Source organism: Triplophysa rosa, linkage group LG16, assembly GCF_024868665.1.
Source record: "Triplophysa rosa linkage group LG16, Trosa_1v2, whole genome shotgun sequence".
NCBI classification, from domain to species: Eukaryota; Metazoa; Chordata; class Actinopteri; order Cypriniformes; family Nemacheilidae; genus Triplophysa; species Triplophysa rosa.
The window spans coordinates 4,486,984-4,512,855 of NC_079905.1; the positions used below are offsets into that span (position 1 = coordinate 4,486,984).

General features: G+C 38.3%; 1 protein-coding gene across 2 annotated transcripts; it reads right to left on the reverse strand.

Annotated features, from left to right (window-relative positions):
* Window positions 1-37: 37 nt before the first annotated feature.
* chrna11 (cholinergic receptor, nicotinic, alpha 11) lies at window positions 38-24,277 on the reverse strand. 2 transcript variants are annotated; one of them, XM_057355138.1, is made up of 10 exons: window positions 24,194-24,277; window positions 19,946-20,085; window positions 19,007-19,051; window positions 18,716-18,825; window positions 16,825-16,904; window positions 12,320-12,487; window positions 8,168-8,362; window positions 5,667-5,753; window positions 4,781-4,890; window positions 38-2,277 (listed from the first exon to the last, which is right to left on the reverse strand). In XM_057355138.1, the coding sequence occupies exons 1-10, from the start codon at window positions 24,240-24,242 to the stop codon at window positions 1,498-1,500; spliced, it is 1,764 nt and encodes a 587-aa protein (XP_057211121.1). In that variant the 5' UTR covers window positions 24,243-24,277; the 3' UTR covers window positions 38-1,497. The 2 variants fall into 2 exon arrangements, with proteins under 2 accessions (XP_057211121.1, XP_057211120.1); XM_057355137.1 differs by lacking the exon at window positions 24,194-24,277 and adding an exon at window positions 23,421-24,157 and having other exon boundaries at window positions 39-2,277.
* Window positions 24,278-25,872: the final 1,595 nt, after the last annotated feature.

Sequence of the window (25,872 nt, forward strand, 5' to 3'; positions counted from 1 at the left end):
AGGATACTGGCTTTTTTTTTTTTTTTAAAGGGACAAAACCTTTGTTTACTCCATCTGTTTCCTAAGAAAATTTGTCAACAATGAAAAATAAATTTCTGGGGTCTTGAACAAGGAAAGATTTAATCAGATCAGTTAGATTAACTCAAAGGAATACAGATAATAATCTGCTTTACGTTTATTTGAGAACAAGAGAGACAGAGAGAAACGCCAACGTTTACAATGACAGTAGAGAATCTGTACACATTTGCTGTGGTTGTTGCACTGTTCCTACTTATACATTCTGAAGATCATCTCTCCTTTTTCAGAACATCTCACCCCCTTCTGTCAGGGAAGATATAAGATTCTATCCATGTCTCTACTGTCTTTGTGCCATTTCTCCATGACATCCCGGTGGATCATTGCTGTTTGTTCTTACACTCTCTCTTACATCCTCTCTGTAACGTGTTTTTTCTCTGCTGTGTGACTGATGCAGTCATTGTTTTGCTTTTTGGGGGGATAAGATGCCCTATTTCTCTCCAACAGTGAAGCTATTCTTCCTCCTGCCAGTAAATGCTGCTGAATCTCACTTTCCCCCAACTGCCTGATCCATGTGTCTCTATTCATCCCTCTCCAATTCCCCTATCAGTCTTTCATTTCCTTATCCAGTTGTCTAAACTATTTTTTAGTCTATCCTTCTTTCGTTTTGCGCCAAGCGCAAATTTGGTGTAATACATTGTCACGTTTTGTCTTTCATTACCCTTGGTCTTCTCTTGCGTTGATGATCTCTCCATCAATCTATATCTCTGACTATGTCGGCTCTATCGCATCGTTCACTTCCTCTCTATCTCACCATTATCAAAACCACTTAAGCCGTGCTGCAGGTACAGATGCTGTTCCACAAAGTTGTCTGTCACTGACAAAAATCTATGCCAGCCCTTATCCTTCAGTCTGCTTTTGATATCTCTCCCTGTCTCTATTGCTCTGCCGCGTTCACTTATTTAACCTCACCAACCCAAACTTCACCAAAATATATTCTTACATCATTGAGTGGCTTTGCACTGCTCTAGTTGAAAATGTTAAACTTGACAAAACCTCACAAATTCTGATGGCTGCTCATTCCTTTAGAGCTTCATGTCAGGTTATGTGGCTGTCGACACAGTTGAAAGGTCATTGTCATTATCAATCTACATGTTTTCGTTGTCATTCTTTCTATAGTTTGAGTTTAGAAGATCTTACCACATAGTGAACTGTTCCTCTCTTCATTTGCAAACACTTTAGTGGTGTTTAGCTTTTGACACACATCATAGTTTAGTAAGTTTGTTGTTTTGCCCAGATGTCCAAAGTAGAAGGGCACCAACCAATCAAAACTTTTATTTTCCAGCCATCAGGATCTCCTGCATTATTCCAATCATAGTTTTTGGAAAAAGTTGAGTCACTGTTTCAGGGTGACGAATTTTTCCCCATTTACGATCAATCAGTTTCAATGTTCTTTTCAATCAGCAAGTATTCACCACATAATCAGATAAAATCCTTAGAAACAGCCTCCACAAAGTTTGGCGCTGACATGAGAATGGAGATGGTGCAGATGATGTTAAAAACGCTGAACCCCACCAGACAAAGTCGATCGATTACGGCTGCGGCAAACTTCCACTGGTCTGCCACGCTTTCGTTCTCGTCTTGTCCGCGGAACCTGTCGGCAACATAGCGCACCTCTTCTAAAATCGCCTGAAGCTGTGGGTCTCCACCTCCACTGGTCCCCGAACAAGAACAACCACCTCCGCCACCAGACACCGTGCTTGGACATCCTGTGGCCTCCAGATTGGGCATCGGTGGAGGCGGAGGGCTGCAAAACTGAGAGGGGAGGTGAGGAGGCGGGCTGGAGCCGACTGCCGGGGGCGACGTTACCACGGGATGTGAGCCACCGGACACGTTGTTTCTTTGCAGGGACTCGGACAGCAGGGGTGGCGGCGAGGCCTCATCCAGACTGGAGAAGCCGATGTACAGCAGGTTGCCATTGTTGTTAGCACTGTTGGTCTGGGTGTGGAGATGGGTGTGTCCGGCAACTCCTACGGCCTGCAGGAGGCTCTGGGGATGAAGCGGATGCAGCGTGGAAGATGCATGGTGGTGGTGTAGGTCCGCAGAGGCAGAACCAGGAGCGTTCGGAAGGCTCCCGCTCTGGGATCCAGAGGAGCAGCGGCGTAAGTGGGGGGCGCAGGGAGGACGCTCGGGGTCATGACCTTCACCAGGACGCTTCATACGCAGAAACCAGGCCACCCACTGGAGCAAGACTAGCCGAACCTATGAAAAGGGTCAAAACAGAGAAAAAAAACAAAGTTTTACCTTGTGGAGAATTGCTTTTTTTTACTTAGGCCAAGTCCACACGTACACTGGTATTTTTATAAACCTGTGTCCACACGAAAACGCAAAAACACGCTATAAAACGCTGTCAAAAGCATGCCAAACCAACAGGTGGCAATATATAACCCTAACCATAAAGCTGTGTTGGCCAATCAGAAGCCTGGAATCTGACGTCAAACAAAGGAGATAACGGCGTGCCAAATCTACACCATCTACACGACAACACTGAAACCGGAGTTTCTAAAACTCTTCACCCTAGCAGAGTTTTCAAAAAAGTTTGGTTTCAGTGACCGAGTATTGCGTTTGCGTGTGGACGAATGGCCAAACTGCACCGCACCCGTGTTTGTATGGACATGGCCTTAATTTAGCTTCTGCGCTTTGTGCAATTATATTTAATTTTCGTTAAACAGAAATATTTCAGAGTGCATTGGAGTTTTCATGCTTTTCAATCTCCATTCGCTTTAAAAAACCTGCGATAAATGTAACATCCTTAGCATCAAAATACATTTGTCATATACATATAAAGTACAGATATGTAAAACTACAGGGAAAATACCAACGTTCTTTGGAAAAATTGTCACTACTTGATGAAGCATATATCATACTCCACTGCACTTCATAAATGATGTTTTTCTTTAATACATAAGTACATTTAAAATCTAGTTCTTTTTTGAGTACAATTATTGAGTAAACATATTTTATTAGATGTAAAAAAGTCATATTTTTTGTATTAAAGGTAAAAAATCATTTAAGAAATGTAATGTAAAAAGTATGATACTATGCTTTAATGTAGTGAGTGATTTTCTAAGTCAAAATAGTCTGAAACAAATGTACTTCGAGATTAAAAATACTTCACTACTGTCGACCTCTACTAAAATGACAGCATTTTAATCGCATTTTCCCCAACCACTGTAAAAGACTTGTGGACAAAAGTGGAACATAAGCATGTCCTCTTGTGTTTGGTGAGAGAGGAAGCGTGCTTTTTACAGCAGTGCAGCCCTTGAGCACTTCTGAATCACATATTGCATATCCATTACATGTACTGTCAAAACAAACGGTTAGATAGGCCCGATTCTATGATAGCAAAAGAAACGCAAGCGCAAAAATTCAGGCAGTGCTTTTTCAGACGCTACAGTAGCTTGCAGTGCTCTGCTGTAGGATAGGAGTTTAACAGCAAGGACTATGACACGGAGAGAGATAAAGAGGTGACATGGTGGAATTATTAGGTTGCACTGGTGAATTCTGGCCAAGGAAAGACATAAAGCGTGGCAAATATAGGACTAGTGTGGTTGGCACTGTTATAGTCCGCAGAAAAACTGCAGTTTGAGCAATTTTGAGCGTATTTGGTGTATTAAAAATGGAGTCTATCAATATAACAAGTTCATGTGGAACAACATGCAAATAATGTACACATAAACCAGATAAGCGATACTACCTGTTAAAATAGTTGTCTGTTTGTAATCATATTGCGATTTAGCAAGTATATATACTTATTATAAGTATTATACAATGCAAATGGTAAAAATAATAATCCGTTTCTAAATTGAAAGATGACTGAATTGATGACAACGACATCACATTTAAATCATATAAGTGTTGTGAGACTATGAGACATTTAGTAAGTTTGCAGGATAACCACCTTGTCACAAGTGTCATGTCACAGCATGCTGAAAACCGACATTACAAAGACACTCTACACATACAAATAAGCTGAATTGTCTCTCTCTTATTTTCCTCTGTATTTTCCTTTATACCTTCAGCAGAACTCAAAGCCCCATGAGTGTTATACAGGCATCCCTAATCGTTATCCACCTTACTTTTTCTTTGACGTGTGTTTGAACTGCATCTCTTTCGGTTCTCTTTTTCCCACATAAGAAAACCATCATTTCTGTTACGCAAGACTTTCCAGGTTGTTCAAAGGAGGACGGTTTCCGTTTTGAGCTTCTTTGAGTCCCAGCTCTAGACGTGTTCAAAAACAAGTATTGGGTGTAAACGCTGCTAATGACTCTTGCTTGTAGGGTTTGAGATTTGAGCCGAGCCATCTGACTCTAACAGTGACCTAAGACGGCAAACATCTGGTCTTGTGATGTAAAATTGATGTTAGAGTTCCGGAGATAATAAACCTGCCAGCTTCGCTTTGTAGTCACATTTGGCTTTGTCAGTTATCAGGGTTCGAGCAGCGAGACCGGGGCACATCAGCTGAGCTGCTAATTGGCTTGCAGAACGCTCAAATAAGGTCATTCATCAACATGGACAGACTGCAGATCTATATCCATCTGCATCTCATTTACACATTTAGTCCCCCTCTGTAAGCTTTATCTCTGTTATCAATTCAAACAGTAAATTACCGCTTTCAGGACACAATGGCGAACGTTGAGAAATGTGCGGAAGGCATTAGCGGTATTAGGGACACCTGGGACAGTGTATGTGTGTGCGTACGTACCCATTTGGGCATTTTTCCTCCATTGGGGTCGTGATGGTGATACTGCAGCACAACCACCGTTGCAATAACTGACATGCCAACAATGATCATTGTACTGGCGAAGTACTGCCCTGAGAGAAAGAGAGACAGAGAGAACGGTATGCATAAATCTATCATTTATTAGTAGAACAGCTCCTTTTATCACCCAAGCATAGCAGGGCAAAATGTGACAAAAAAGGGCAGTGATTGTAAAAGAGTGACGCAGGGAAGGAATGGAGAACGAAGGGAAAGATGAGTGAACCATAAAAACGCAATCATAAAGCAGCGAGAGGGTCCCATTGAAACAGACAAAAGAGACAGAGCGCTCTGGATGAACACTCTTCCAGCAAATGCATTTCTGCAGATTGCATCTCTGCGGCTTCTGAGGGCCTATAAACCAAAGGGTGGAAAAAGAGAATGTGGGGCAGGTTGTTTTCATGAGCGGATCATCTCTGTCTCCAGTCGGATTCATTTTTTATTTTTCTTCTGCTTCACTTAGCCAGCCCTGCCTGTCATTTCCAGTTAACGGGCTTTTACGATTCACGTCGCAAATAACTATGAGAAGCCAAGCTTATGTTGCCAAGACCAGCGCTTTTGGCCTTGATACAAAAAGGTGGCCGATTTATTCAGGAGTGGCGCAGCTTGCGAAGCGCAGCATACTTAAAGCCACGGAATCTCACAAATCGTTTCAAGATGTTAACGTTCAAATGCTCAGATGCAGACTAATATATTCTGAGGGCTCGGTGCCGGTATGTGCATGTGCATCGCTTTGCAAATGAACCGCGTGGGAGGACGCAGGCTTGGAATACGGAAACATTGCAGACAACACACAGAGAAGCAAACAGACGCACCCACATGCATGCTTTACCTATCAGCGGGATGGAGTCGGAGGTTGCTGGCATGATCTCTGCCACCAAGAGCATGAAGACTGTTAATGAGAGTAGCACAGTAATACCTGTAAATAGGTTTAAAACAAAAAAAAATGGATTGTATGAAGACATGTAATTGTGTATACTGAATTATACACATGATATAAGAAATTAGTGATAGACCGATATACAACCCTTAGGCTCATGTTTAGCCATTCTGATATTCATAAAGGCATTGTCAATTTACACAAACATCATTTTGCATGGATTTTAAATAAACTTCATCTCATTTTTGCATGTCACGTTTACTATCATTACATTTTATTACATCATTTATGCTGTAGTATGTTGGCCATCAGCCAGCCTCTACAGGTATTGAAAAACCCATATCGGTCGACCACTAAAACTAATACAATGTTTAATATAGCATCTCTTGTTATGCATGAAATTGGCACAATGTCTAAATAACTGCCACGAGATGCCCAAACACGGCTTCTTATTGGATGTAACTCATCTTGAGAGAATTTGATTGGATCCGATTGGACAGCGGAGCCGGGCTTGATGAAGTGATACATAAAGTGAATTACATCAGGCCATTCCTCTTCCTCAATTGCTCTTTAGTTTAGCTCAAGTCATCTCCCTCAGTCTCCTTCTGCTATCCATTTGCCTGCAACACCCCCCCCCCCACACACACACACAATCCATCCATCTCTATCTGCTTTTTAAATCTGCTTCGGCTCTTACTCAACCTACATATCTGTTTTGCCCAGATTTATAAGCGCCGGCCTGGCATAATGGACACTCTATAAAAGTAGTGTGACAAATACAGCACCAAATGAGCTTGACTGAATTCATCATCTGAATTCATTTACATTATCCAAAGCATTGCATACAGTGCATTCGATGTATATAGCGGCAAACAGTTCCATGCTTGAGCTACTGGTATCACAGTTTTACAGACAATTTGTGATCGTTGTTAAGTTTTTGGGATAAAAAGGGCAATGTAATGCAGGCAGCGTTTTATTTTTAGTACCCGTTTATGCTTCTAAGAACATTACAAGCAGTAGTAAACATCCCTTTGAAGCTCAAATAAAAATTGTATGCAGGGAGATTCATGTAATGCTCATAAATGTAACACTGGTAATGCAAAATGCACTCCATATCTGGTTCTCTACCTCTTTCCAATATACGGCCAGTTTAAAGGGATAGTTCACCCAAAAATGAAAATGAGTCATCATTTATTCACCCTCTTGTCATTTCAAACCTGTATGACTTCTTTCTTCTGCAGAACACAAAAGAAGAGATTTTGAAGAATGTTGGTAACCGAACAACAGCGGTAGCCATCGACTCGCATTACTTTTGTGTCCATACAATAGAACTGAATTGGTACCGCCATTGGTTGGTTACCAACATTCTTCAAAATATCATCTTTTGTGTTCTGCAGAAGAAAGAAATGACAAGAGGGTGAGTAAATGACGGACAGAATGTTCATCTCTTTCAGTTCCAATCAAGACTAATACATTTTAACACCCCTTTAGCATACGTTAGTAAATGTTTACCAGGGTCACTGTATTTAACTAACATAAGTCATATTCAGCTTTTTTTAGTGCTATCATCGTCACATACACCAGTAACACATATCCACTCGAGGTGTTTGGAATGTAACATTGACCTTTGTGTACTTTTAGTGTAATTGTGTCCGCCTCGATTAAGTTGTCAATTTAATTGGCACGGACAACGACTGCTGACACCTCAAAGATGCTTGAGGATACATTTTGAACCTTTATACCAAACATTTTCCGAACAAATAAGCAAAGCATTATTCCTGCTCACCCACGTTCACCCCCATTTTAAAAATTGCAGCTCTGGTTCCTGGAAAGTGCGATGCATTCCGTCTTTCTCTTACACGCATTGACTCCTCGCGGCTTTAATTACATCAATAGATGAATTGCCCATATGAGTGTACAGCAAAGCATTTCCCTTCAGCGGTGAGCAAACTCTCTTTGGTCGCTCTAAGCCTTTCTGTATTCCCTTTGTTTTATTACTCTTCATGCATCTTGAGAATCATATCAAACATTCCTTTGATTTTTGTTTTACTATTTTTACTTGCTCTTTGAACTGTCAGTTATCTGAATGTTAAATATCGTTCAAATAATTAATTTAACTTGAATAAAAGAGTTACATTGAATAAAACATTTGATGACACAGTTCGAGCGCTTTGAAACAAGCACCCACACTTTGTTTTAATGTGTAGACCTTGGAAAGACAGTAACGTTCTTTTTCAAAACTAAGACGGCAGTGATCGTGACGCACGCTGAAGCCCACACACGCATCTGAACAGAATTTCTCTGACAATCTGCTTCTAAATCATGCCTGTCCATTCTGATCCACATTGGAAATATTCTACATTTTGACAACATGATTCCTACTCGATAAAACTGTTGATCTATTCCTGGAGGCCATTTCACGTTCCCTCTTCCCCATCTTTCATTCATAATACCTAGTGAGATCTTCTCTCCAGAGTCGGCAGGTAGCAGGAAGATAAGCAGGGTCATGGATGAGAGCAGAACGCAGGGAATGAGCAGGTTTAAGGCATAGTAGAGCGTCCGTCTGCGAATGGTCACCACAAACGTCACGTCTGGATAAGGTTCCTTACAGCAGTCGTAGTACAGCTCGTTCCTCGTGCCCGGCACACCTGAGTGGAGACAGAGCGAGAGGAGAATAATTACGTGTAATGTATAATCATATGTGCACTTGTTGTTGCCGGGCATTAGTGTCGTGTTCAAAGAGATGCTGTGGTCCTTATGAGCGGCCAATGATGCGCTTCCACCTTTGATCTTCGACAAATAAACATTCTAATTAGCCGAAGTCAGCTGGGGGCGAGTTCTTCCCCGCGTCTGAGCATCACGCTTTTGTCTGAGCATCATTAGAGAGATAACCCCTAAAGTTTCTCCTCAAGAACATCTTTGAAAAACAGATGCTGGAGTAAGAAAAAATGTAGACATTATTTCCCTGCTCGAAAATAGCCTTGAACAGCCTGAGCAATACGAACGCTTTAAAGGACGAGTTCACCAAAAGAAGGAAAATTCTTACATATTTTACTCAATCTCATGTCATTTCAAACCTGTACGACTTTCTTCCGCAGAACACGAAAGACGACATTTTGAAGAATGTTGGTAACCAAACAACATTGATCCCTATTGACTTCCATTGTATAGACAAAAAGCATTTCTCAAAATATCTTCTTTTGTGTTCTACAGAAGAAAGAGTCATGCATGTTTTGAACGACATGAGGGTGAATAAATGATGACAGTAGTTTTTTATTTTGGGGTAATAAACTTGGTCTACTAGCTACAACCATAGTCAGAGTTAATTCTATTAAGCATTTATAGACTATTTTATTTGTTTAACCTTTGTACTCCAGCTTCATCAACCGCCTACAAAAGCAAATGACCAGAAACTGTGTAAATGCAGCTAGAATCAGAAGCTTGATATTGCAGCGGGGTTGTAATGTTGAGGCAAATGCTAATGGGTGCATTAATATAAATACAGCAAGCGATCAGGTTCATCACCTGCTGAATGTATAATATGGTCACTGGTGTAATATCACAGCAAGAGAAAACAGTGCAATGACTTATGCAATGGGAAGCAATAATAAGATGAGAGTGAGAGACAGAAATGTGCAGCGCAAGATGGTTTTCCAGTCCACTTATCCACTCAATTTCATTTAAGTACTAACAGGCTCATTGGGTGGAATATGGATAAATATGAATGACATAAACCTTATTAAGCTGGATTTTCTCCTTTCTCAGTCTCATTTTAGTTGTATGTAGCAAGAAGGGATGGAGCGGGACAAAGACTCAGCCCAAGACCCACAGCATGTAATTCCTATTACAGTACTCTATATGCTAGGGGTGCACAATACTTAAATGCTTTTATCCACATTGACTTACAAAATGAGGCAAACAATTATATTCAATTATATAATATTATATTATTTGTGATCTAGTCTGTATCCAGGCTAAAGTCCCAAAATCAAGTTTTGAGATAAGACTCAAAGTTTGATTTCAGCCATTTCACTCTGATTTCAATCTTTGACATGGACTTACTCAGTCAATATTAAAAATATCAAGGTTATATTTGAAGAGTTTGGTTCCAAAATGAGTTAACTCCGTTTTTAAAAATGTTCCAAAATCATGTTTTTTGATTGTGCGTTACAATTAATATCCATCAAACTGCAGATAGGTTTGTTTTGATTTAAGACATAACTACAAAAAATACAGCTAACTAACACAATAAAAACATGATAATATAATCAAATTATTTTTGGAAAAATGTACATAATTTAGGGTGATTTTATGTAGAAAACAACATACATACAGGGTCACATAAACATACGTTGATTGTGTTGGCAAACGAATGTCAGAATTGCAAAGTTGCCATAAAACACATCTTAAAAAAATTACATCAGTGTTTTTCCTACCAAGGGGAAGGTCATGTTAAGGTCAAGTTAATTCTCCTCTGCTCTCCGTATCGAGTTCAACCCCGATGCGCGCACACACACAGACACGCGCGCGCATACACAGGTAAGCACACTCCCACCAGCGGACAGAGAGCAAAATTTTGAAAATATGTCGCGTCAACCACCTGAAAACTAGATAAAAATATTTGCGTTTTGAAACGCTCCCAGGGTGGTGAAGATGGCAACATTCACTCTCCTGCTCCGAGTCTAAGACCAGAAAAGACGCACGCACGCACGCCCTGCCCTTGACAAGCAGCAACAGTTCGGTCACCACCGGATGACGGGTTTTCACCCAACTTGGCTTCTTTCTATCCGAGACATAACAAACCATTCAAAACAGACTATTTCTGTGTTTAAATTGAGCAGCGCGTCTACATAACTGAGCTGTACACATCACGCGCACGCAGGGACATTTATGTTGATTATATTTTGCCACTAGGGCCCGGTTTCACAGACACGGCTTAGCTTAAACCAGGACTATGCCTTAGTTGAATAATTGAATTAAGATATTTATGTCGCTTTTATAAATATGCCTTAGAAGAATACATTACTGGTCCGCATCTTGAGACAAAACAATGGCACTCATAAAATTTAAGATATTTCAGGGCAAGTTTTATTCAGTGAAGACAGGTCAAACATTCATTTTAGTCTGGGACTAGCCTTAAGCCTTATCTGTGAAACCGGGCCTATAACTTCTAATATTTTATGGCTCAGGTGAACGCTGCTTCTCCTGCCAGAGACGCGTCACATAAAGACCTGCAGACACCAAGAGCAGGTAAATAGAGCAGGTAAATAAATGTACACTTTTTCTGTAACGCTTAAGTAAACGAAAATGCAGCAGTAGCTGCTGTCAGTCAGTTTACTGTTTGCTATAGAGGTTTGTAATGGATTATAAACCATAACGTCTTGTATCTACATTTAGCATTAATGATATAAATAATATTAATAGCATAAATAACCAGCATGTTAAGAGCATTTTATAATGAATCATGTTTTAATCTAAAATATTATTTAGAATCAGTTCTAGTATGAATGGCATGGAAAGGCTACTTGTTCATGATAAATTCATTTCAGTTGTTACAATTTTGTTGTCAGTAGTTTTTTTAAATATTAAAATAGACCACTCGGACTTCGATTTAGCACCAGGGCCTACATCACATTGCCAGGCCTTTCTATGTTTCATACATACTGTGGGTATCAGAATATAAAATAAATGGCCTGAAAAAACATTAGATGTTAACCTTTTATATACATATTCGAATGGGATCAATTGATTAAATATTGTTTATTTTAAAAAGTATCGTCCGGAAAATATAGAGACCGCACATCCCCCCCAAGCCGTAAACCTAGGGGAAACACTCGTTGTCACAATATATCGCTACACTCTAGAAAAATATTATCGTGGCTTAGTAAATATGACAAAAATAAATGATAAGTTATATTAACCTAATAAAATCTTTTAAAATAAAATCTTTTTAAATCATTTAACAGATTTTTTCAGTGGGACATATTAATTTCTATGAAATTTACATTTATTATTTAAGTTTATTTAATGAAAAAAATAAGAATTTATGTAACAAATAATATTTTTAATATACACTTAATATTTTGGGTGAATTCTTACAGAAACATTTGAGTTACACACATTTACTTAATTTTTTTACTTACACAATTTAAACAGAATATTGCATTGATTTCACAGCTTTCAAATGTACTCAATTTGACAAAAAAAAGTGTAAATTGCTCCACCTAAAATCACCGTAAACATTTCTAGAGAGTAGTATATGCTTCACATAAACTACTATATTTACGTTGCCAACATCACCGGCATACTCAAGAATTCACAGTCTAAACAGACCAGAAAGAAATTAAATCTTTGTATATTTGCATATAAATTCATTTCTGACAGCCAGCCCACAAGCTGATCGGCCCGCCGTAAAAATTCCACTTGCAGTCTATGGCCAGACCACCCCTGATAGCAAAAAAGATATGCTGTAAACATTTTATGCTATCATACTTCTGCTAAACGGACCTCTCACTGAGTCTAAGTAACCAATCACTGTTATTTCTCCACCAACACACATTCGACATACAGTACAGCGTTCTGCCCGTGGACAGAATGTTACTCACCCACGAGGTCCCACTCTCCGTTGGGCATGTAGCCAGAGATATCGGCCTCATTCATCTGGAGGTCCAGCAGCCATCCATCAAACGACCATGAGCCGAATTTAAGCTCGCACTTCTGGATGTCAAACGGAAACCAGCGTACATCCACGTTACATGTGCTCATGAAGATACCTGGGATGGGGGAGGAGAAAACAAATATGAGGAAAAGGAAAAACGAATGCGTTATATAAGCCATATACAAATCTAGATGTAATGCAGAGTCAGTTGGAGTGAGAGTCGGCTGACAAATGTACTGTCTTGAGATGGCACATTGCAGCAGTTCATTCCAAATTGAATCCAATTGACCTTTTAACTGGCGCAAAACCAGGAGGTTAAGAGATACACACTGAGAAATGCCTGAGCTTTCACATAAACACCTCTGAACTCTACAAAGACAACCAGACTAACACAATTATTATGTTGTCACACACAGACACCACCTAACTTCATCAGATCTGTGACTAAATAGACTCCAAATTAAAGGTTAATGAAATTTCTGTTCCACTGTCGTCGCCGTACAAAAACGATTACAATGCTGAACATTACCCTGTCTACCATTGGTCAACAAACAAATGTCCTGCCTTGACACCATTTGTGACCCTGGACCACAAAACCAGTCATAAGTAGCATGGGAATATTTGTGGCAATAGCCAACAACATTGTATGGTTGAACATTTCCAGTTTTTCTTTTATGCACAACATTTTTTGGATATTAGGTAAAGATCATGTGACATGCAGATATTTTGTACATTTCCTACCGTAAATATATTAACTTTATTTTTCGTGAGTGGATGCAGCAAAATCGCAAACAAAAATGGCTGGAAACACGCCTACAAACTTCGCTCTTTGGAAATCCCACTCAAGTTTGGTATTAAAGCGTAGAATTTCTGCTTTTGGGTTTATCTACTCTCCACAACATCATTACAGTTAAACCAATAGAGAGCGTTGAAACAAACCTTAGCAACAGCCTGCTGCAGCGCCTGATGGGCATCTTTAAAGGCCATCTTCTCAATATTTTGATTTTTTTGCACTCTCAGATTCCAGAGTTCAAATAGTTATATCTCGGCCAAATATTGTCCTATCCTAACAAACCATATATCAATGGAAAGTGTATTTATTCAGCTCAAAAGATTGACCCATAAGACTGGTTTTGTGGTCCAGGGTCACATTTATTGATCCTGTTTTTGGGTTAATGAACCTAAGAATTACTTGTATATACAGTATGTATATAAATATACTGTATATACTGTATAGGACAATACGTTTATTAGAGCTGCACATTAAACAGAGAAAGTAGACACGTCCTCCTTAAAAAGCACACAACAGGCTAAGTTGTAATTCTTTTAAACTTGCTTTGCAAATAAGCTATTTATGCCACTGAACATAAAAAAATGATATGAATTAGATATGAAATGAACTAAAATGGTACCGATATCGCTTTCAGTCATCTTTTAAACATCATAAGTAAAAGCACGGCTTCAAAAGCTTCCTAATCTTACGTTTAAATATTTATTGGAGGAATCACACTTGAAACAGAAAAGAAGCTGCTCGTGCTTGTCTGCATACTGATTCAATGATCCAAAAAATTTCCCGAAAATCACATCAAGAATGTTTCAAAATCGGAATAACTTGAACCTCACGCAAAGCATTGGAACCAATTGACCGCAGATGTACAATGTGATAATATGCTAAACACATTTATTAAAGAAACACTGATAAAGGTATATCTTTGATTTACTCTACTAAATTAACTGAAATCATTTATAAACCGCTTTAGCAAGCAATTACATTTAAGCTCGTTTATAAAACTGGGGGACTCAGGCAGCTCTAATGCCAAGCTCAAAGTCTGTCTTATAGTAAAACTAATGCTAGGTGGAGACATCTAATAGCTCATCAATCAAAATGAGCCAATATTGCATTTTTAAAGCAAACCTCCAGTAAAAACTTGCCATTTTGCAAAGCTTATCCAGTTTACAGGGTACGAATAGCTCAAGAGCACAATCTAAATCAATAGAAAGCTTTAGCGCTGCTCAGTCTAAGTGTCTCAAATCTCTCCTGGATTTTTGCTGCCTTTCTTTTCCACGTCGACGGCTTCTGCTCCGGGGAAGCAGGTGACTAATCCTTAAAGCAAATCAATAATAACTGCTAGTGAGCTAGCAAAACCACCACACACTCCCGCTAAATAGATTCTTCAGTGGAAAGGCATCAGGCAAGCAGTAAAGCCGGCGAAAAATACTGAATGAGACGATGCAGAGAGGAGCGGCAACAGTTCGTGCATCCTAAAAACCTGTTATGGGCCCTTTTAGACCATCTTTTGATTGCTATATCTTTTTGGGCTGATAGTGAATGTGTCGAGTCTCATTAGTTTTGTAAAATACGTTTGTAAAATGCATTTATAGTTAGATGTTTTGCACTGGATGTTACCCAAAACACCTTACACATATTATCAGTTTTTTCTCTATATTCTGTCAGAAATCACTTGGGTGATAAAAAACATCAGTTCAGTTTCTTTTGTACCTTTTTATAGTCTAAATTATATTTTTTTCTATTACAAAGAACCATTTGTGAAACAGAAAGGTTCAGTTGAATTGCAAGACAAACATGTTTCTGGCCTGGGAATGAAAAACCTATAGTCTTGGCATTGCTATAGTGTCAAGCTACAGTACATGCTTTATTCAAAATGTCTTATTGTTAGAGCTACATATTGGTTTATCTGCAAATCTGAGCATAGTTTGAGACATTTATGAAATGTACATAGGAGATAAATGTGAAATCACTAATAATTATTGATTATTATCTTTCTCAAAAAATCTCATTACTGCCTAGAAGAAATAATTAACTAAGATATTAAAGAGATCTTACATGTGTAAGTGATATTCTAAACCGTAACCTTTATGGAGCGTTTAAAAACATATAAAACATCTTTAAAAAAGAGTGAAATGACGCAATTACTCCAGACACTCAAACACATGCAGGCACTGTAGTGTTTTTTAGATCTCTCCGGGCTATGAGTCATCAGCCCTACATAATCTCATGCCATTACCATTATCTGTTCTCAGAACCAGCGAGTCAATATTAGACTTTGTGATCTACTATACAATGAACTTTGTAAACACAAGCTGCTCGTTGCAGCCTCGAAATGAGCATCTGATCTACTGTACACAAGGCAATAATGGTGATAGAATTCAAAATAAAAATATGGGTGAATAAAACCATATTTTATTTTTAAGTATAAAAGGAAGAAACGTAATCATTCAGACACATCATGATAACAAGACATGCTTGTAAAAGGGATGGGCTGTGGTTAGTGAAATGTTCATCTTTCATCAGCATCAGCATCCATCTGACTGACACCGATGCACAGTCAAACAATTGCAGTAAATAAAAACCAATATTTTCAGTTTAGAGTCTTTCTGTGCGTCCTTGGCATCTGCTCATATCGCTGGATTACTAAAATCTGTTTACACCCATGCACAAACCCACTGATGAATAAATATTTTCTCAAGATGAGATTCCTCTCACTCTCTCCCTTATCCGCCCCTCCCTCATTTTCTCGCCTCCTCTGCCTGACTTGACTTCAAAAAGGCATTTGATTTGTGTTTGGGGTTGAGGGACTGCATGACTTAAATGCGAGAAGAGAAATACGCAGCGTTAAAATGTAATGAAATCAGCGTGAGTTCCAAATGAGCCGTGCGGGCAAGACCTGCTCATTATAGTGAATGTGTGTTTGTTTGTGTCTGCAGTGACTGTGAGGGTTATTTAAAGACTCTTATGCTGAGAGAGCACCAATCTGTGTGTGCATGTACGAGAGACGAAAAGGAAATTTATATTAAGATGCATTCATTTATAGACCTGTGCTCAAGACTCTATGATCTTGTCATTGCCCCGAGGACTGTAGAACAGGCATGCGTTAACATATGCGAGAGATACATATTCGACAATGGGAGATGTTGTTACTCATTAAAATTAATTTCTTCAATACTTCCAAGAATACTCAGATATGCATTTGCATAATTTTTAGTAGGCTACTAATGCACCTCGGAGGACATATCTGAAACATAATTCATGTAGGCCCTCCTTACTTTCGCACCGTAAATGTCTCGGTCTATAAATTGATGGCTCATGATCCATTTACAGTGAAATACACCACAGGTATCTGATTTCCACACCTAGCACTCCGAGAACTCTTTATTACTTGAACAGCTTCAATGAAATAGGGCCTCACCTGAACGACTGCACTTCTGTCTATAAAATTCATGCCTTTCCTCTTAAACAGTTTCTCTTCCAATAAACCAGAAAGGACCTTTGCTACTTCCTTCCTTTGTTACATTCAGTGCTTTTGTTTTGTTTACCACTTGTGGTTATAAAGCACTTGTGGTTTGCTTCGCCTATCATCGCTTTTAGCATTTCATGCATCATATCTTATATGAGTGCATCATAAACATTAAGCACAATGGTTTAACACTGACCTGGAGGCAGGTAGTTGCAGTAGCCGCTGGAGTTCACCACCACATTAGATTTAAAGGTGGAGTCAAACTTATCGTCTGCACTGCAAATGAACAGAGAGTGAATATATTAGACATTTATGCTTAGCTTTTTGTCTTCTGAGGATTTTATTTAGTATAGTACTGTCAGGAACGGGGTGTGAGGGGACAGAGGATCCAGGCGCAGACAGCGGGTAAGGGGTTGACACAAGACTTTTTAATAATAAAAATAAAACAAAAACCCACGCGGGGGTAACATAACAGAACAAGGGTAAAAACACGACGGGTCAACAGGAACATAGACTAACTACAATAGACAAGACTAAAGACAACACTTGACATAAATTACAAATGACTAGACTAGACTAGACTAGACTAGACACAAGACCTCACCCAGACGAATCAAAATTAACCTGCCCAAGACAGAAAACACAGGGGCATTACATAAGGGATCAAATCAAGATGGAACAGGCGTTCGGCATGAAATAATTAACAAGTAATAATGAGGAAACGAGGGGGCGGGGACAGAGACGAGACCAGAGAGAGCACATGACATGTCAAAACAAACAATGCCATGTCTCTCTCTACACTAAACATGAGGCTCTGTCATGATCCTGCCATTAGACCAAGAAAGACATGACATGATGAGGCAGAATCATGACAAGTACAGAGAGGATGAGAGGAAGAGGACAGAATCAATTCAATTGAGGTGCAGGTATACTAAATTAGACTGCAAGTTAAAAAAAAAACTCAAAAATAAGTAGTAATACACTATTTAAAATATATATAACATAATATATTAATTTTATTATTAGTATAATATTATATAGATCTATTATTATTACATAAACATTATACTAAATTATGTTATTATATAAATATATACAAAATACAATAAAAATGATAAAATAATGAAAATACAAAAAAAAGAATAATAATAAAATAAATAAGCAGTAAGCAGGACGTTATAATAAAATACAAGAATATATTAATTACATTATTAATATATTACTACATGCATTTTATTATATAAATATAATAATAGATTATATTATACATTAATATATATTATTATATAAATATATACAAAATAAAAAACATATAATACAAAAAACAATAATAAAATATCAATTGCAATCTAGAATGTTAACAGAATGTTGTCTGCTCCTTAACTACAAAGTATATTAAAATCAACAGTGTACAAACTTTAATTGGTCAAATGAAATGTTGCAAGCCAGATTTGAACTTAAAACGCCACACATAATCAAAGTTAACCAAAACTCAAACAATTGAAACTCAATTTGATTATCTCTCTGTGCATCTGAAGCGAACGTTAAATATGTGATGAGCTTCTCTCGAGTCTTAAGGTTATAAGTCAGCGTGAATGAATCATGTCCCTTTCAAAAGTTAGCTTAAGGCAATGATTAAATTTAATGTATAACTATGCAGCCTGCTCCACAAATACAAAAAAGAGTCTATGAGGAAGGATGTTAATAGGCTGTTTGGACACCAGCTATTCGACTGAACGATCTGCTTTCGCCCGAGGACCAAATTTTCAGTTCATTGATCTGTAGTTGCTCCTCTGTTTAGCCCCGCAGGTTGAATTATAGTTCTGATACCGCAATCCTCAATCACACGTGCACAAACGAATGTCTGCTGATTGCAATTCCTCGGAATTCTTTACTGCCTCACTCAAGCACACACGGCTAGAGAGTTTTTAATCTTCGCCATCTGCTAACTGTAAATATAGGATTTTAGATGTTGATCAGCAGTATTCATTTAGCAAACCCTTTTATTTAAAGTGACTAACAAATAGAAAATGCTATGTTTCAAAAAAAATTCACCAGTGTGGCAATGCATGTAGCATACAGCCCACCTGTTGTAGAGCAGAATGTCGGGGGTCCATATTTGATCTGTGGTGAAACGAAGGTTTTTGACGCCTGGATACTCGGACTGGTTCCACTGTAGATAGTGATCGTACCAGCGCTGAGAAACATAGTGAGAACACACATGATAGCAATGTCACTATTAGTTCATTATTTCCATATAGTGTATATGCTTTCAGAAGGATTTGTTTACAGGACCATAATTGTCCATTGGTTTAATTATAATTTGTACTTTTTAATAATATCTTATGAGCTATGAAAGGTTATTAAGGATTGCGTACCATGTTAACCCAGATATTGGAGGTCAATACTTGATTTTTTTCATCCTGTAATAGCAAAAGAGGTTAGAGGAGATCTGAAATCAATTGTGAGCTAGTTATTGCCCACAACACATGTCAGATAATGAGGGTTATGACTAATAATATGGTGTGTCGACCCGTAGAAATTCTTTTGCCCGGCGCTTGCTTCTTCATAATTCAGATAACTAAACAGGGGTGTCTGTTATGTATCAGTTTAGTGTTTTACAGACATATCTTCTAAAGCTCTTTAAGACAAATGAAATTAAACACAAATGTGACACAATTCTTGTTATACAATACACAATTCCAGAGCTCTAAAACTAATGTGAATAGCACATACCAGAAAACTTGGTATTAAAAGTTTTTGCTAGGATTTGAGTTTACACTGAGATTGCCATCGAAACACAGATCACAGAATCTGCGCCCAGTTTTTCTTCCAGACATTGTTAAGATCTGAATGCCTTGATTTCAGCAAAATTTTCTATTTGACTGTTGTAGAAGATTTTACACCTGAAAATAACCCCGTTTATGTAAAAACCTATTCTACCATTATGTATTTGAGTTATCCTGTGCAAAGGGTCTCATGCACGGGGACGGTGGGAGAGGGGATGCTCACTCACATGTTTTTGATATAATGAAGCCCAGATTGGGCTGTGGAAGAAGTTCCCAAGATAATAAATAACGGTGGTATGAGCGTGAAAAGATGTGTATATAAGCTGGCTCAAAGGGAGAGAAGTCAGTTGCTTCGCGAACAAACGCGGCTTTGTTTGTCTCTGACAATAAATTCTATCCTTTGGAAACAAAACCTGAGATTGAAGAATGTTTTTACACACATAGAGGGGAGAACCCACAACACTGTGTCTGAGATGAAATTGGTTATTAAACAGATCTGATTTCTCCAAATGAAATCGAGGGACTTACCACATCCATGATCTGCACCAAGCTCAATGAGATAACGACAGTGAGAGGTAGAGAATCATTGGCGACAGGCCTCTCCATAGGGTTATAATCCTTCAGGAGATTCTTTAATAGGGTCCTCTGGTACGGGCCTTGCAATGACACTGAGAGAAAACATGGATACACCAAACCAGAATCAAAACTTCACTGAAATGACACATACACGGAGACAGATCAGAGAGAGAAACAATGGCACAGCTGACAGACAGACAGATTCGCATGTGGCCTTTATTATTATGACAAATATTTAATTCGCTTTTAAGCTACACCAGTTGTGTTAAGGAGGACCAAAGTGTAAAACTTTTAAATAATTTCTACCCAAAACCTTTCTACCTTTAAAAGCAGTGTGAAGCGTGCATCTGTGTGTGTGGCACGAACAAGCTGACTAAATGGAACAACATTCATTCTGCTCGCGCTGAGCTGACAGTTAAAAGTGAGGCTGGATCTGCTCTTGAATTTATTATTTCCTCTGTTAGCCTCAAGACGTACAACATGTGTAAAATGTTGTTTCTTATTCTGTTTACCAGGCACAAGGCATGTGTAAGGCTGATAATGGTTTCACGGCATACAGGTAAGACTGGACAACAAATTCCCTCTGGCATTCCTGAATATGAGCACGATTGGATTTGAAAGTAAAGAATATGCGTTTGTATCATTTTTAAGCTTGTACAAACACTTCAGGGCGATTCGGTTTTGAAAAAGAAACACGGTCACATTCCCTCCAGACTTGGGTTAATATATCCTTATGTGTAAATATATAAATAAATAATATCATTAAAGGTCCCTCAACATATCCTAGATTATGACTAAACTTTGGATGAAATCAGACCTGAAACTTTACCGTGTTTGATTGTATTGAATTATGTTTCATGACAGAATGAATGCATTCAGATCTAAACCAGCCTAAACCGGTTTGCAGGTCTTAGCAGCTTACCTGACCCCAGTAGATAACTGAGCAAAGCCAACTGACGACCAGCCCAAACCAACAAACCTGGTTCATATAAGAATATGCTTATTGGCTGTACAATATGTGGATCTACACTCACCTAAAGGATTATTAGGAACACCTGTTCAATTTCTCATTAATGCAATTATCTAATCAACCAATCACATGGCAGTTGCTTCAATGCATTTAGGGGTGTGGTCCTGGTCAAGACAATCTCCTGAACTCCAAACTGAATGTCAGAATGGGAAAGAAAGGTGATTTAAGCAATTTTGAGCGTGGCATGGTTGTTGGTGCCAGACGGGCCGGTCTGAGTATTTCACAATCTGCTCAGTTACTGGGATTTTCACGCACAACCATTTCTAGGGTTTACAAAGAATGGTGTGAAAAGGGAAAAACATCCAGTATGCGGCAGTCCTGTGGGCGAAAATGCCTTGTTGATGCTAGAGGTCAGAGGAGAATGGGCCGACTGATTCAAGCTGATAGAAGAGCAACTTTGACTGAAATAACCACTCGTTACAACCGAGGTATGCAGCAAAGCATTTGTGAAGCCACAACACGCACAACCTTGAGGCAGATGGGCTACAACAGCAGAAGACCCCACCGGGTACCACTCATCTCCACTACAAATAGGAAAAAGAGGCTACAATTTGCACGAGCTCACCAAAATTGGACAGTTGAAGACTGGAAAAATGTTGCCTGGTCTGATGAGTCTCGATTTCTGTTGAGACATTCAAATGGTAGAGTCAGAATTTGGCGTAAACAGAATGAGAACATGGATCCATCATGCCTTGTTACCACTGTGCAGGCTGGTGGTGGTGGTGTAATGGTGTGGGGGATGTTTTCTTGGCACACTTTAGGCCCCTTAGTGCCAATTGGGCATCGTTTAAATGCCACGGCCTACCTGAGCATTGTTTCTGACCATGTCCATCCCTTTATGACCACCATGTACCCATCCTCTAATGGCTACTTCCAGCAGGATAATGCACCATGTCACAAAGCTCGAATCATTTCAAATTGGTTTCTTGAACATGACAATGAGTTCACTGTACTAGAATGGCCCCCACAGTCACCAGATCTCAACCCGATAGAACATCTTTGGGATGTGGTGGAACGGGAGCTTCGTGCCCTGGATGTGCATCCCACAAATCTCCATCAACTGCAAGATGCTATCCTATCAATATGGGCCAACATTTCTAAAGAATGCTTTCAGCACCTTGTTGAATCAATGCCACGTAGAATTAAGGCAGTTCTGAAGGCGAAAGGGGGTCAAACACCGTATTAGTATGGTGTTCCTAATAATCCTTTAGGTGAGTGTATATTTCATGTCTATCACTGTTCATTTAATTTTGTAGAGTTTTGTGAGGGTCAGGAAGGTTGTGCTTTCAAAGATGCATCACCGTTGTTAAATTAACTACAGAAATGATCAATTTTAAGGTTAATTACATTTATTAGTTAAAATGTGACCTCAGTGTTCGCAGAAACCCATGACCTTGATTTACACACTTTCCCCGTCTGCCTACAGTCTAAAAATTGCTCGATTTAAAAATTGCCATACTTTACTCAGCCGTGGATTGAAACTACCAAGCATTATTTAGCAACCAAGCATATTTTACAACACACATGTTTTGTTCATGAAAAATCGCAAAGATCAACTTTGTATACTGAAAGTATTGTATTTCTGAAAGTTATTAACTTGAGATTTCAGATCAATTAAAAAATATATCAGTCTTGGACTAAAGGTGTTCTTACAGGCACAAACAGATTGTACAAATTACATTGTTTTTTAGAATGTGCGTACTTTGGAGTAAATAATGAAAAATAAAAAAATCAATGATCAAAAGGAAAATGATGAAACAAAATGTTTGTTGTTTTTAATAATTAAAGTGCTAAAACTAAACTCAGACTTCACCGAATGTGATTTGGCTGAATGTGATTATCTAATGGAAATATCTTTCTACTATCAAAATAGTCTATATTCTACCAAAACACTAATCTTGAAGATACAAATACACAAAATTTTCCAGGAGATTTTGGGATGTGCAAAAAGAGAATGAAAAACCCTTTTACTCCACTGCAGCGACATGTCCATAACGACACCAGAGAAGCAGATCTACACATGCAGTCTGTGTACTCATGGATTCAGAGGGGAGAGAGAGTGTGTGAGAGGGAGAGAGAGAGAGAGAGAGAGAGAGAGAGAGAGAGAACGGGGGTGCAGTTTATGCAGCTTCTAATTCTCCATGGCAAAGCAATTTTATCTTATTCTACTTCTTGTTTCTTCTGATTTTCCTTTCCTACCTTCCTGACTGCAAGCTGTAGTAAAAACAAGCTCATGAAACATCTGGAGGCACGAGGTTCCCACAGGCAAAAAGATTTACAGACTAGACAGATTTCTCTCAAATGTTCAACTGCATTGAATCTCTTTTTCATAAACACAAACACAAATCCATCTATACATACTCACACACACAGATAAACACATAGTAAGAAACCTACCCTGTATCAGAGATGAGATCCAACACAGAGTGAAAACCAAAGAGTGCCACATTCCAGGAGATACAAAGAAAGCCGGGTCGAAAAATCAGGAATATGCTCAGAAAGAAAAGTGGAGAAGGAAATATCCCTGTGGAGAGCAGGAGAGGACAGCAAGCCAAGAGCTGTCTTGATGCAAGCAGTGTACGGAATAAATGTGGATGAGAGAGAGAGAGAGAGAGAAAGAGAGGGAGAGAGAGAGAGAGAGAGAGAGAGAGAGAGAGAGAGGGAGAGAGAGAGGGAGAGAGGGAGGGAGAGAGACTGTTACCCCGTACAGTTGGCAAATCGCAGCAAGTAAGAGCAGAGAAAACAGGACCTGATTGATTTGAGATGCACAAGTCCGTTCTCTCTCTTCCCCCTGCCCCCCCCCCCAAATGTCTGAGATTCTCAGAGCAGGACGGAGAGACAAATGGACAGGCGGATTGAAAAGACAAAGGGGGGGCCATCAAGGGACAAAGGGGTCTTTCTGTATACCTGAAATAACCTCATTTGGTTGAATCTTCCTCGTGCCTATTTTCATTCTCTGTTAATCTTGGTTTTATGGTATGCTAGTGTTGTCAAAATGACACTACGATGTTAGATGTGAAATTCAGGGGGAGCATGTTGAAAAGAGCTTGAAAGGTGTAACCTCTTTAGCGAGGCAGTGAAGAAACATCTATGTGGGCAGCATCCATATGAGCATTTACTATGCATTTTCATAATATGCTGGTGTTTAAATTTAGAAAAAAATAGCTCACCCTCATTCCAGTTCTGTATGAATTTTTCTGTGGAACAAAAAAAGAACATTAGTACGTTCCAAGTTTTTTTTTCTATACAATAAAACAATGTACTAGTGTGTAAAAACTACCCCTTTAAATAAATGCATAATGTCAAGCAGCTAGTATAATTTTTTTCTATTCAAATAATGTCAACCTCAGCTTGTATAATTTCTATTAAATTATCTTCTTAACACACCAGTTACATCATTTGAAAATCATAAATGTCATTTGATATAGGGAAACCTTTGTACGTTTCGCCATTAAAGAACACTGTAAAAAAGATATGCAACATATGTTTTACATTAACATTACATTACATCACGTTGTTTTTATGTTTCAGCAACTCATTGCTAGCCAAAATTTATAAAGAAATTGTTCAAATGACTTTGGATTGTAAAATTTAAGGCAGCAAAAAAATTACAGTCAAGAAAGCAAATCAAATCTATTCAATAAGCATGCTGTTTACATGCACATTGATTTAAACTTCTTTGTTCAGCTTTTTTCCAAGTATAATTGTCAATTTATCAATATTCATGAAACATTGTTGGTCTACACTCTTAATAAAGGTGCTTCACAATGCCATAGAAGAACCTTTTTTGTCTAAATGGATCTTTAAAGAACCTTTAACATCTGAAGAACCTTTCTGCTTCAAAAAAGGTTCTTTGCGGCACCCTAAAACCTGTACGCTGGATATGAAATTTGCTTTTCAAAATGTGTGAAATTACCAAATTTAACACAATATCTCACCAGCACAGTCAGGCATGTTCAGACATGCTTCTGTATGTGCACTGTAACAAAATCAAGTTGTTTCAACAAATTATTATTTAGTAACTAGTTCCACAGAAATTTTACGTTCACTCAATTTCTGTCCCCAAAGTGTTACTTGAATTGTTATTTTTTAGTTGGCCCAAACTTGACGCAAATATTAAAAAGTATGCTAGCTCAACTAGTTTTATAGTTCATTCAACTAAAGTTTTTTAATTCGTTTAATATTTGAAAACATGCAGCAAAGATTCTGTCAATTAAAATTTCAGTATTTACCCCACAGATTTTTATCTGTTACTTCAATTAATTCGTATTATTTGGGAATTTTAACTAGAAAAACCTGTGGAACTAGTTATAAATAATTGCACATTGGGGTTGTTACCAAAAAATATTAACGTTAACTGGAATCTTTCAAGTCACAAAAAGTAAACCACACAAATAAACCAAGACATATAGCTTTTAATTCATAACAATCACTTTCAACACACAAAACAAAAACACAAAACAAGCCCACGTTACCCTAATATAACTTATTACTATTTTTAACAATAAGTTTAATAGATTTCAGTCAGTCGCATCGAAATGGAGCACAACATGCCAAAATTACATTTAAAACCTTCATTATACAGATTTAAACATTGCGTGTTATTAATTAGCAGGATGAAAGACTTTGTTCCATTGACTAAAATGTAATTTCCATCAGACATAACTTACAGCGTAAACACTTAGGCCTAACGTTATATCTTAACTAAAAGCATTACTTTCCCTCGGACACATACCATATAGCACACCCTTATACTGTATATATCTTCACAAAAACGTGGAATATTTGCGTCTTTGTCAATTAATTTAGTCAAAAATTTACATTTATTTACTGCCACTTAACGTTACCT